Source organism: Lissotriton helveticus, chromosome 11, assembly GCF_964261635.1.
Source record: "Lissotriton helveticus chromosome 11, aLisHel1.1, whole genome shotgun sequence".
Classification (NCBI taxonomy): domain Eukaryota; kingdom Metazoa; phylum Chordata; class Amphibia; order Caudata; family Salamandridae; genus Lissotriton; species Lissotriton helveticus.
The window spans coordinates 318113435-318127529 of NC_136072.1; the positions used below are offsets into that span (position 1 = coordinate 318113435).

The window sequence follows — 14095 nt, forward strand, 5'->3', positions numbered from 1 at the left end:
GTGTGTTTAATTGTCTAGTTGGGGGACTAGGTACCACTCGGTCTATAAAAATACTTCCCCTTGGACCCTCCATCACTTTTTTTGTCTTTTTGCCCTTTGAACCACCCACCACAGCATAGGATGCTCCCTCCTCCACAGCCTGTAGCCAGGGTAGGTGGAGAAAGCATGCCATCCAGACCACTGGCGTCACCCAAGTCCTCTCACCAGTCCGGTTCCTAAAACCATTGACCGGCGTTGGTCTGGATCTGGGTTCATCTCGGGTATGAGGATCGGGGCGGTGCCGACCAGGGGTATGGCTAGTGCTGGGGGCGTCGGCGCCGGGATCAGCGCCGGGAAGGTCGAGTGAGATCGACCGGCATCCATATGGATCCAGGCCTGGATCCGCAGGGGCCCTCCGGTGCAGGAGCTGCCAGCACTGAAGGGCCAGGACCTCCGACCCGCCCTGCGGTGCACAAAGGGGCGCCGGCACAGTTGGGCTGCCCAAATACGAGGTGCAAGGTCTCGTAAAATTGTGTGTGTTGGGCAGGGGACGCTCCGGCTCTCGGAAAGTGAGGGAGGCGCGGAGTTGGACCTGAATCAGGCACCGGAGATGGAGTCTTTGAGTGACGACTCTCCGAATCCCGCGTCGTATCAGCTGACCAAAGGGGAAAAGACGAAGATTGTTTGTGCTTCTTCACCTTCTTCTTGTGTTTCAACTTACCTGAAGACCTCGACGACTTGGAGTGATACGAGGAGTGGGGGCTCCGCAAACAGCCTTGAGACCTTCCACTCGAACAAGACCTGGAATGATGCAGAGCCGTCCGCTGGGCTTCCAGTAACTTTCGGGACAGTTTCCACAAAGTCTTCGGATGCATAGCCTGCCCTTTCGGAGCATGACTTCGGGTCGCGGTTGCACTCCAGACACCACAGGCACATGAGGTGGGGGTTTGTCACAGACATCATCACAAGGCTTGAAACCGGTCCGAGGCTGGGACATCCCTCACGCACAAGGAGTCGAAGGGTCGAAAAAGATGTCGACAAAACCTAGAAAAAGGCTAGTCAAAAAATTACTAAGGTGTAGCTCTCTCTGGATCTGTGCTAGGCTGGCATGAAAAAAGAAAGAACTGACATCAGCGTGCAAGGGTGGTGTCTAAGTAGGCACCGGCAAACACGACACCAATGACGGACGCGGAGTCGATCGACGACGCCTACCGGCACACAGACATACTGCTAAGAAAATATCTCTGGATCCAGTCTGACCCCTGGGGGAAATTCAAAGGTAAGGAATCAACAACTAACTTTCAGATCAAGTGTTCACACTTCTCTAAAGTCTCTCTCAATTTTAAACAGCAGGCACATTCACTACAGTATTCCTAATTTTCATCTAATGCACTTGCGGTGTCTATTTATTCCACCTGTTACTGTCCCATATTTCTAAATTGTAATTAAACCCTAATCTCTGGCCTCATTACACTTCTATAGGATTTCATTCACCCCTAGTTATTAGCATCATTCACTTAAACTGAGCTTCTCGTATTCTCATTCCAGTTCTCAGATACCTCTTTGGAGTTTCACTCAATCCAAATATATTCCCTCAGGACTATGATTTGTGATAACCAATGCCATACATTTCTATAATGTTTCCCTTAAATTGTAATTGATCATTCGCATTATATGAATTTCTTTCATTCTCATGATGAGTTTTAGACACATCTATGAAGTCTTACTTTTACAAATTTGTGGCCTCTATACCTCTATGTCCCTCTAAATTCTAACCACTTGCCTCCTAAACTGCTTTGAACCGCTTTATTTCCGGGTATATACACTTTTATCGAGCCTCCCACATTCTCAAAGATTCACCTACCAAATGTCTTTAGTCATTCATTCCCAAAACCTTCTCTCATTCACTTCAATTAGGCTTTCCATTCTCTAAAAGTCTCTAACAACTGGCCTCATACACTGAATGGAGCACCCGTCATTTACACTTTACAGGCACAAGATTCACCCAAAGAACTCCAACCACAGCTTCTGGTGCGAATAAAGAAGTGGTACTTACCCCCGCTCGAGCTCCTTCCGGTTTCGCTCTCTCTCCTTTAAGAGATCCTCGTTCTGCTCCTCTATTAGGTTCCTCTGCTGCTGTAATTCAGTATTTACAGCCTTCAGCCTCTCTAGCTCAAGCTGAGTGGTATCTGCTTGTTGTACAAGATTCTGCAATGAGGACTCCAGCGTTTCTTTCTCCCTGTAAAAGACATGCACTCATCAGACCTGGAGCATGTGGGAGTGGACAAGGTGCAAGGGAGGTATGAGGTGGTCGGATTATAGAAACAGACACCTGACAATGTGCAAAACCTTTCGCAGTGGGCGAGGGGGGTGGGGGTGTTATACAATTTATTGATATGGGGTGTTTTCCAGTATTGTCAGATGTCTGAACACCCAACATTCAGTCATTCAGGTGCTGAATTTTTGTGGTCAGGTGAAAGTGTCTCTTTCTCCATCAGGATAGGGACAGCAATTACAGCCACTGCACATATTTGTTTTGTACCAGTGGAGAGCAGTGCAGACCATCAGACAGGGGCATTTAGCCAGGGCACAAGGCGTGACCCAACAGGGAAAATTTGACTGCCACATTTGTAGCCATTTCCTAAATGAGAATAGTGGATTTTTGGAGTGTGCGTATGCATGCCCGAGTGTGTTTGTACAACTCCACCATGGACTTTTGTAACCATTTTAGTCCATCTGCACTACGCGTACCAATCCTCAGCATATTCAAACAGTGATCTCCCAGTCAGCACAACAATCTCAGAAGAGGATGGTACAGCTGGTGGCACATTTTAACCCTCACGGGGCACACTTATAGAATTCGCACCATTATCTATTAGTGGGGGAAAGCCTATTTATGCATTTGGTTGTATGACCTTTTAAATCAAGTTTATAGTGCTTCATGAACTTAGCATCACCTTTTCTAATAATTACCAAAGCTGAATTTCTGTCTTAGAAGATGTATTTTATTCTTCAATGATTTTATGTACTTTTTATGCATTTCTCTGAATGCGAAATAAAGAAAAAAGGAAGGACTAACTTTGGTAGCTTTTTCAAAATGTCATGCAAATCCTAGTTTACCTTCCTGGTGCTCTTACTATCATTAAAACCCCCATTTTTACCAAGACACAATGAAGAAATATGTATGCCTCCTTAACAGTACCGAGTGGAGAAATAGGGACTGACCTTAATAAACATAAGTATGAGTTCCTAAAGCCACTTTTCAAGTTCTTTTACTATGCCATCTCGTCAGCAGAAATAAACGTGGATTCCTAGAAAGTTTAGGATGTAAAGTAAACTGGGTAAACTACAGAGAACTTCATATCTGCTCAGGTAAGCTTAACATAACTGTTGTATGGACCTAAGTAATCAGTTGTAGGGTGAGAGACAAGAAAAGGAGTTTTGGATCCAATAAATGTTCAGTTGGCTGAGACCAGCCTGCACTGGCACACCTTTACCCTTTAAATTAGGAACAATACTACTACAGCCACATAGATTAGGCTAAGGAAGACAGATAACCTACCCTAACTTATCATAGATAGGCTTTGATCTCCACCTAACAGTGTTTCTTGTAGATAAAATGTGAAGCAGCACAGGCTACGGATGGAATTAAAAACAAAAGCGAAATCTAGCATTTTTGATAGCTTTAGCCCAGTAAATACCTGGGCATACGAAAGACGGTGATTTGTTAATTTAAAAAAGTAGCAAATTGGTAGAGAGAGAAGAGACAATGTTATTTAATGGTTAGAGAAGATATTTTACATTCACATGGAATTGTGGCAGCTGAGATGAGAAGGGATACAATTTCACTCTATTTGATTAATAGACGTGTAGTTGATGCCCTTGTGGCCTTAGATGCCCGATCTTGTCCCCCATGGCTTGCTCATACAAATTAACAAGCCCATGGATCGGTAATACAACGAGGGTTTAGTCAGCAGGAGCATGAGAGGCACCCACACTGATCTTCTCAATAAATAGGAGGAGTCTGTATTGGAAACATCTGTGACTGGGAACAATGTAACAAAGATGGTGATGCCCGTTTCACATAAGGGAAAACCACCAACCATGTAGTACATACTTTGATAAACACCCTAACTGTTACTTCCCAAACTTCAACATTCGATTTAGTTCACTGACTGGATGCTCCATCTGTATGTCATCAGAGCCTGTGGTTGAATACCCTAAAAAATGCATAAACAGAATTAAATGTTATCTTCTAATGACAGGTATTAAGAGCTCAGAAGTGGGAAACCTTTGTTTGAGAGCACAATATCTCTTGTCTGCAACAAACGTGGCATGTTACAAAACTATTAGTCAATTGAGTAATTGACATACCAGCAATATAGAATAAGAGAAACCGACCTGAGGGTAGGCTGACAATTTTGGTATGTATCCTCAGAGTCGTCACACACTGAACCATCTTCGGAGAGGCTTGTATGTGTTACTGCTTACAGCCACTTCACAGACACAGTAAGGAAGGTGACTGAAAAAAACTGGCCGATTTTTAATATAGGAAATAGATCGCTTCCCTAACCGCTCTTCACTTTCAAAAGAAGTAAGAATATAAAAGACATGATTGTACAAACTCGACCACGAACAACAACAAGGAGATCAGGTCCCCAGCCCATTTGGCCTCTACCCCCAGTTGTAGGACATTTTCCTTGTGCGTCCTGTGCAGTCTGTCCCTATACGAGACCAACACATGAGATTAATCTGGGTCTGAAAACACCATGGACATTAAACAAACACACAAACTGTAACACTGAAGGGGTTGTCTATCTACTAAAATGTCCCTGTGACATAATGTACATGGGGATGACGACTCACAAAGTAAAAACTAGGATCATTGAGCACCGCAGTGCCATTAAATGCCTGAAGACTAATACTAAACTAGCAAGATATTTCCTATACCTTGGACACACAGCCAATGACATTTTCTGGCTAGTACTAGACACGACTAATTACACCACAAATACAGGTTTATTAGTATCAGTACTCTTCTATAGAGAACAACATTGGGTGTTCAGACTGAAAAGTGATAGAGCGGGTCTCAACGACAAGATACTGTGGGCCAGTCTATCCAGATAACTTGATGAGTCTGCATCTCTAGCCTTAGGTTGTGTACATGCTGCATGGCAGAGGTTTGAAAGTGGAAAGACGCAATGGACTGCATTGTGATTGTCCTCTAGGTACCTTGACCCTGGCCCTACACATGCACACTCTATATCTTCCATCACTACAAGGATGTCTTTTCCTGTCACACATATGACTGAGTGGTGAACCAAGACTGGCCATTATTACCCATTTATATCTAGCAACTTGGTGAAGAGGCTTTGTTCTCACTCTTTCTCCCACCTTTAGTTATCTTAACCTTTTACAATTGTTTTTAGTATTGATACTATTGGTTATATTTTCAGAGGGGTTACCGGTCCGTGTGAGATATGTTACACGGTCAGCTATGGACGGGCGGCTATAACCACCTCTTAAAATACCCTAATTTTCTAGCAAACTGAAGATTAGGTATTATTTCTTTCTACCCGCATTTTGCAGTTTCATTGTGAAGAGCAATTAATGCACGTTTCCTTAAATAGAGAGTAACGTACATCCACCTACAGGTTAATGTACCCCTGGCATACCCGTCTACCCATGGTATAACCGTTCCTTGGTTATTGACCTGTGGGAGGTGGCTCAGGTTTTGACACCTCACCTCAACATACCGCAACTACGACCCAGAATCCGTAGCAGGTCTCCTGACTCATGAACCCTTGAAATGCCGACACAAAGTCCAGAAATGTATATCTGATTACTATACAAAGAAAACGAGACACCCACTTTACAGAAACCTGGACCAATGCCTCCTCGGCCCCCGACATCGCCACCGCCACCGCCATCCCCGACGGATACAATATCAAGAGAGAGGACTGCCCCAACCGCCCAGAAGGGGGACTCGCCATCGTACACAAGAGCTCCCTCTGACTCTCCACCTTTACCCGAAGAACTCCTTCCCCACTACATTAACACCTTCACTTCCAGATCCAGACCAGCCCCAAAACCACTCCCCATGGTACTCTCGCCTACAGACCCCCGGACCCGTGCATCGTTCGCCACTACCGTCACTGACCTCATCCCACCCCACGCCATCGCCTCCATGGACTACATACTCATCGGAGACCTGAACTTCCACCTCGATAACCCCAGCGACCCCCAACTCCGCCACCCTACTGAACAACCTCGCCAACATCGGACTGAAACAGCTCGTCACCTTGCCCACCCACAAGGCAGGACACACGCTCGACCCCATCTTCGCAGGAGGAAACAACATCCACTTCAGCCACACCACGGAACCCCCATGGACAGATCACCACTGCGTACACTTCCATGTTGACAAACCCACGCCGCCCAAACCTGCACCACGACCCACACGAAGGAACTGGAGCAAAGTCACTGAGGAACAACTCAACTCCACCCTCAACCGCGACGCCCTCCCACGTCAACCAATGCCAACTTCACAGCCAAAGGACTCCACAGATGGATCTCCAGCTGCGCAGACAAGCTTGCACTACTACGCAACTCCGACAGACAACGCCCCAGGAAAGCCACTTGGTTCACCGCCGATCTCCAACAATCTAAATGCACCTGCAGACGTCTTGAGAAGAACTGGAGAAACAGTAAAACGCCAGAAGACCGCACCACCTACAAAAACGCCATGACGGAATACCACCAACTCATCAGATCCACCAAAAGGACCTTCATCCAAAACAAAATCCTTGCCGACACCTGCAACTCCAAGCAACTGTTCAGCATCATCCAGGACTTCACCAAGTCCCCCAGCGAAACCACGGACATCAACCCTTCCCAGGACCTCAGCGACAAGCTTGGATCCTACTTCCATCTGAAAATCAAGGCACACTACGACAACTTCAACGACCAGACACCCCACTCTGAAACCACTTCCTGCTCCAGCAACGCCATCCAGCCCACTATCTCCTCCCTGACCCCAGTCACCACCGAAGACCACTTCGACCATGATAGGCATCTGTCTAAGGGGTCCCCACGGACCCCTGCCCCCGCACATCTTCCAAAGATCCGCCATCGCTCCCTAACTACGCCACACCATCAACACCACCTTCAAGACTGGCATCTTTCCCGACGACTGGAAACGCGCAGAAGTTAGAACCCTGCTCAAGAAGCAGACCCCACCGACCTCAAGAACTACCGATCCATCTTCCTCCTACCCTTCACGGCCAAAGTCACAGAAAAGACGTCAATGCACAACTAACCTAATTCATCGAAGAAAACTCCATCCTCAGTCCCTCCCAATACGGATTCCGCAGCAACAACAGCACCAAAACCGCTCTACTCACAGATGACATCCGCACCCTCCTCAACCAAGGACACATGGCGGCCCTGATCCTACTCGACCTCTCTGCAGTGTTCAACATCGTATCCCATCGCACACTCACAGCCAGACTCCACGACGCTGGCATACAAGGACCTGCCCTCGACTGGATCCGCTCATTCCCTACCGGCAGAACCCAAAGAATCAGACTACCACCTTTCCTCTCTGAACCCACGGAAATCAACTGCGGAGTGCCCCAAGGATGATCGCTCAGCCCCACGTTCTTCAACATCTGCATGGTCTCCCTCGCTGCCATCGTGAGACAGCATGGACTCAGGATAGTATCCTACGCCGATGACACCCAGCTCATCCTGTACCTCACCAAAGACCCAATCACCACCAGACTCAACTTCCAGGAAGGAATGAAGGACGTCACATCCTGGATGAGCAGAAACTGCCTGAAGCTCAACTTGGAGAGGACAGAATTCCTCCCCCTTGGACCCTCCCTCGGCATGGGACAACACCTGGTGGCCTACGCCCAGTCCCCCCACAGCCACGAACCACGCCCAAAACCTCAGCAGTGTACTTGACTCCTCCCTCTCCATGACACAACAGGTCAACGCCGTTGCCTCCAGCTGTTTCAACACCCTCCGAATCCTGCGAAAGACCTTCAAGTGGATCCCACCGAATCAAGGAATGCCGTCACCCACGCACTCATAACCAGAAGACTGGACTATGGAAACGTCCTCTACTCTGGGATCAACAAGTCTCTGCTCCACAAGCTCCAGACCATACAGAACACCGCAGCCAGACTCGTCCTTGGTATTCCTAGACACAAATGCATCTCCCAACACCTACGGAACCTCCACTGGCTCCCCGTTGAGAAGACAGTCACTTTCAAGATACTCACCCACACCTACAAATGCCTCCACAACACCGGACCCCAATACCTCAATGAGAGAATCTCCTTCCACTAACTCAAGAGGAACCTCCGATCCGCGGACCTTGCCCTCGCCGAAACCATGCTGATCTGCAGAGCCAGAACAGGTGAAAGTACCTTCTCCAACATCGCTGCCAAGACCTGGAACGAGCTCCCGCTCAATATCAGACGCTCCCCCTCCCTGAACATCTTCAGGAAGATGCTCAAGACCTGGCTTTTCGACTGATATCGGCAAAGGGGCTAGGGACTGTAATCATCATTAAGTTAAGAACGCATAAATTAGCAAGCCCTAATTCACTTTAATTCTTCTTCTGAAATCAGTGAATATGGCAGGCACTACTTCTTTATATTGCTGCTCTAAAATGTTATTGTGTTTTAAGAGGTACTTAAATCATATAATCCATTTCTCCCAAACAAAATACACTTGTTGAAGTGATTGACGTGGAAATTAATGTTGGGATACAAATTTTCTACACACTCATATGAATTAATTTGCAGCTTTTAAATCATTTTAATCTCTTTGTAATGGTTTCAATTAGCTGATACAAATAAAGAATTGATTTACATACAGTATGCTGATGACCTATTGGTCTGCAGTTCTTCCGAGGATCTTTGTTGTCAACAGACGGTAGCCCTCCTAATGGCACTTGCCACAAAAGGATACAAGGTGGAGAAGGGAATGGTGCAATATGCGCAACAGGAGGTTAGCTATCTAGGTCAACTCATTTTAGCAACCGGTCAGCAAATTACATCGCAACAGGCAAGACTCTATCTGGGCCATGCAACCACCAAGGAGAAAAAGGGGTATGCAAATGTTTTTTAGGCCTGTTCAACTATGTCCGGCAATGGGTCTTCGATTATAGCACGCTCATTGACCCCTTGCTTGGGAAAATGAAGAAGGCCAAAACTGCAGTAAAGAGCTGGCCTGGACACTCAAGATGCAGGAAACGTTTGACAAACTGAAATATCGTGCTCCTCCTTGTTGGGAACACCCGATTATAGGAAGTAGTTCTTCCTATTTAGCCACAGCGAGTTATGATGGCCATCCTAATACAATGGGACACAAACTGCTTGTGTAATACAGCAGGCTTTTGGACTCAGTTATGCAGGGTCACTTTTGTTGTGAGCAGGGCTTGGCAGTTGCAGCCTTTGCTGTCGACCAAAACACCTCCTTTGTGATGTGGGCACCACTGACACTGTATGCAGAGCTTCGTGTTTGCAGTCATGCAGAAAAGCAAAAGCACACTGACTATGCAACGGGTGTCGGGACACGAACTAATACTCTCTAGACACCCCTAAAAATAGTATGGTGTCACATGGTAAATCCTGCCACCTTCCTAGTGAACAGGGCAAGGAGGGTGAAGAGACCCACGAGTGTGTGTGACCCACACCAATGAAGGGATCAGCCAGGACGAAAAGGACCCTCATCCCAGAAAGTGAAGCACTGTTCATCATGGGTTCTCCACCATAGACCAAGAGAGTGAGGTGAGGCATACAGGAGCTGCCGTAATGGTGGCTCATAATCACGCAGCCTCAGAGATACCTCAAGTTACCGTACAGCTGACTCTCCTCCCCCAGCTCTCAGCGCAGGCGGCACAGCTAACAGCGTTAGTTGAAGCTTACACCCAAAGCTCAGTGATGATGGTGATCATCTACTCTGACTCCGCTTAAATCACCACCACAGTGCACTTTAGAATAGGAAGATGGAGGAGACAAGGGTTTCTAAAATCGGACAGCACCCCCCGTTGTGCACTGCGATCTCTCGTAATTGCTGACAGATGCACAGACTCTACCCACACCCCTAGCCCTAGCGAAGTGTGCCGCCGACACCGGGGGCAAAGACTTTCCATCCCAGGGAAACGAGTTAGCAGACCAAATGGCGAAAAAAGCAGCCAACGGGAGGGTTAACGAGGCACACATACTGCCCTTACAGCAGACAGAGGAGACCAGACTAGTCCACGATAAACCATACATGGAGACAGCGAGCTTGTATAGAGGGAACTACAAGAGTCAGCCCCAACTGATGAAAAGAAACTGTGGCTGGACATGTGTTGCACACAGACCGCACATGACCTTATATACCGCCACATGCCCACCGGGAAACCCCTTACGCCCCAAAGTCTAGTCAACATAGCCTTCCCTCAACTACATCTACCCACACACATAACAAAAGACAAAATGGTAATGAGGCTTCAAAGCGACTGGTTCATACCTAACATTACTGAAATAGTCATTATGCATCTGAGCGAATGCACTGTCTGTCAACTGTATTCACACAAACGCAAACTAAAGGTTCTATCATCGGCTACTCCCCAACCTACAGGCCATTCAAAGCTCAACATTTCGATTTCATCAATATGATCGACTAATCCACCAGTTATCAATACCTGATATCTGTGGTCTGCCCATACTCCAGGTGGAGTGAAACCCGCCCTAGTGTACACTGCCACACCAGGCAGGGGCCACGTTGCTCATCTGGGAAGTAATATTGAGATGGCAAGTGCCAGACATCATGCGATGAGACTACGGCAGACACATAGTCAACTCCATGTTTGACCACATCTGCACCCTCTTGGGTATCACTCACAGATTGGCCTCAGTATGCCACCTTCAAAGTAACGGCATAGTTGAGACTCAACGGCCCGCTAAAGAACAAAATCTGCAAAATGTGCACAAGAATCAATTAAAAGTGGCTCCACTGCCTCCCCTGTCACTCTTTTCATTAAGAAACACACCTAGCAGCGATCATTACCTCACCAGATTGTAGCAGGTAGGCTTATGGGAACACCCATCCCAACGACCAGGACCAAATTAAGCGCTGAAGCAAGCTCTCATGTATTAGGGGAATGAGTTGCGTATGTAACTCTCCGAATTGACAAAGACTGCCAAATTCTTCTCCAAACGGGTCCACCACCGGAGCACTAAAGGGCCAAATACCAAATTACCCTACCAAACACCTCAGCCAGGGCAAGAGGTTTACATCGGCAACTTCGTGCGGAAGTGGGAGCAGGCTACGTTTGAAGGGCCCTACCAAGTAATATTTTCAATGCCTACTGCTGTCAAGGTGGAAGGGACAGAGGCCAAGGTCAACCTCTATGATGTATGACCAAAACATTAGGCTAGAGCGCACCCCTTGACAAATCACCTAATAAATATATATCCACTCCTCTTCGGAGTTGAACGTAGCCCATGCAGGCCAAAAGGACACACCTGCATCGGTTAAACAACACACCTTTAAATGGAGCAGCACACAGAGGAAAATAACTTTGTTCACTGTAGCAAGGAGAGGGGGGAAAACCAAAGTAGCAATAGTACTAAACCAGCTTAAACTCACCATTCCCTAAAAATGCTAGCACCTCCTTCCAATACCCTACTAGAAAATATCACTTACAGTGGAGCCATAGAGAATACCAGTAAAAAGTAAACAAAGGAATTTCCAGAAAAACTGTCTAACGATGTGTTATTTTCAAGCTAACCCTACAGCCCACAGCTCTTACACTATAGGTCTGCGATCGAGCCGCACGTGCACCAACAATGCCATGGTTCGCTGCACCTTTGATCAAAGCTGCCAAAAGGACTGCAACATTGCCAACCACTCAAGAACATAGACTACAAATTGACTTTACAATATTCTTTTTTATAAAAAAAGATTCATTTTGCACTGCACCAAGACAAGACACCCCTGGGCACACAGACAAGAGGCATCTCCCTCGAAGAACATCCCAAAGCCTACGAATGTTTTTTCATGTATTTATGTATTCTTTTACACGCTCTGTTTAGCCCAGGTGCTCTCACACCACACCGGAGCCAGAAATGTGCCTAGTTTCATAAAATCTACCTCAACATTCTTGCAATGCATGCGCAAGGACCTCTCTCACCTCACGTACACCTATGCTGAACCAAATGCTAGCATTCCAAACGCACTACACAGCACACTCCTACACAACTATAAACAAACAGTAATCCGGCACTCCACTCAGTAATTCAAGGACAAATTTTCAAAAACAAATCAGGAGGTCGTTCTATAATTTCTTCATTCAAAATTCTTCTTTAAAAATGCCACGAAGTAGCCAACGAATTACGGCCAGGACGTTTGCAGCCAAGGACCGAAATGGTGTCTCAGGGTACATTTAAATTTGCCCTTGTGAGGTGGTTTCCACCAAAATCATGACACATTTCATCTTCTTTTGTAAATATCATGTGTCTTTTAAACGTACATTTCTAGTGCCAATGTTAAATCTTACGTTTTAGATCAGTATAAAACTGCATTTTGTTTAAGTGTGTTGTCTTGTCCCTTGGCGTGCTTTACGATTGGGAGCTTTTTAAAAATTGTAAATTGACATAAAAATCGTATATTCTTTTTCTTTTTAATATTTACTGTACTGTATTTTTTTGAATGTGCTTTTATGATTGCTGTGAAACAATAGAATACAACTTGCTGATTACATTGATTGACTGAGGTCCCGTTTGTTGTTAATATATCATGTTATCTTGTTCCGCAATTCTTGTGTTCAGATCTTCTTTCTCTGTGAAACTGGTGCTTAAAGTAATTGGCTCCTCACCTCCATTACTATAAGTTACTTGCAAATCCCAGTGTGAATAACATCTCTCTGAAACGCTGTACTACAGCTTACCTCAGATGTTTACAAAATTTAGGCATCGATGTGGTCTATGGGTCATCATTCCCCGTTTAAATCATGTTTTGCAATTTATGTGCATTTTTGCATTAGCTACCTTCTAAACATGTCACATAAGACATTATTCTACGGTCCTTCAATATAATACAAAACACTACGGGGGTCATTCTGATGGCGTGCGGATCGCCACTGCCCGCCCGTACCCCCCTTCATTGCCATACACAAGGTGGCAGGCACCGCGCGGTGCCTGTCACGTTGTGCATAGCAATGTACAACATGCACCTTTAATATTGCGGCGGGTGCTGTTGACGGCACCGCCAGCCGCAATGTTAAAGGCAAGAATGCGCCCGCCAGTGTGGCGGGCGAATCCTAATTTGCCTCGTGGGACTGCCGCACTTCTGGTGTTCGGTCCCATTTTCCGTTACGGTGGCGGGCGGACAGAGTCTGCCCGCCATCGTAATGGTGCCCTATGTGTCTTTTGTCTATCACTTTTAAAATGGAACCCTTTTAAAACTCCCAGCAAGTCACACTGAAGGGAACACATTTCAAAGGGCCACAGGGCAGGCAGGGGTTACGAGGCCCTACTATGGAGGTTGGGAACTTTTCCTACAGCTGTTCTGGGGAGCAGACTACTATGATCTCTGCGCAACTGGGCCAAGTACTACCCCTTAAGCACTTGACCCTCAGTGGTAACGCTAGTCGAGCAGATGACCTAACATTGCATATCGGCGAACCACGAGAAAACCTAGCTCCAATGACAAGAGAGGTGATACAATACGTCTGCTATTCTGGGGTGCAAATAAACTGGGGGAAATCCATCCTCTTCCCCCTCACCGACACAATGCTGTCCTTATCTACGGAATAACCGATCATATGGGCTACGGGTCCCACCTAATATCTTGGCATATGGCTGAGCAGAGACTAAGAACTATGATAATCGAACTTCGGCAAAGCTATAGGGTGCTTGAAAAACAAAATTGCATGGAAAAAGCTCCCACTCTTGCTGACAAGCCGAATTGCTATTGCCAAAATCATTGTGCTGCCCAACTTTTTTACACCGATTTTTAAATATACCAATCCCACGCACCTTGCAATTTTTTAGAGTCAATCCTTTGTATTGTACGGAAATCAGAATCAATGTACACAGCTTCCTGCCTACAT

At 46.3% G+C, this 14095-nt stretch overlaps 1 protein-coding gene across 1 annotated transcript in view; it reads right to left on the minus strand.

Moving 5' to 3' along the window:
* The window catches only part of CROCC2 (ciliary rootlet coiled-coil, rootletin family member 2), a 1301560-nt gene that overhangs the window by 845384 nt on the left and 442081 nt on the right, over window positions 1–14095 (minus strand). The window contains exon 14 of the mRNA XM_078665477.1: window positions 2036–2218. Coding sequence (XP_078521603.1) covers window positions 2036–2218 — 183 coding nt within the window. The remainder of the gene's footprint in view (window positions 1–2035; window positions 2219–14095) is intronic.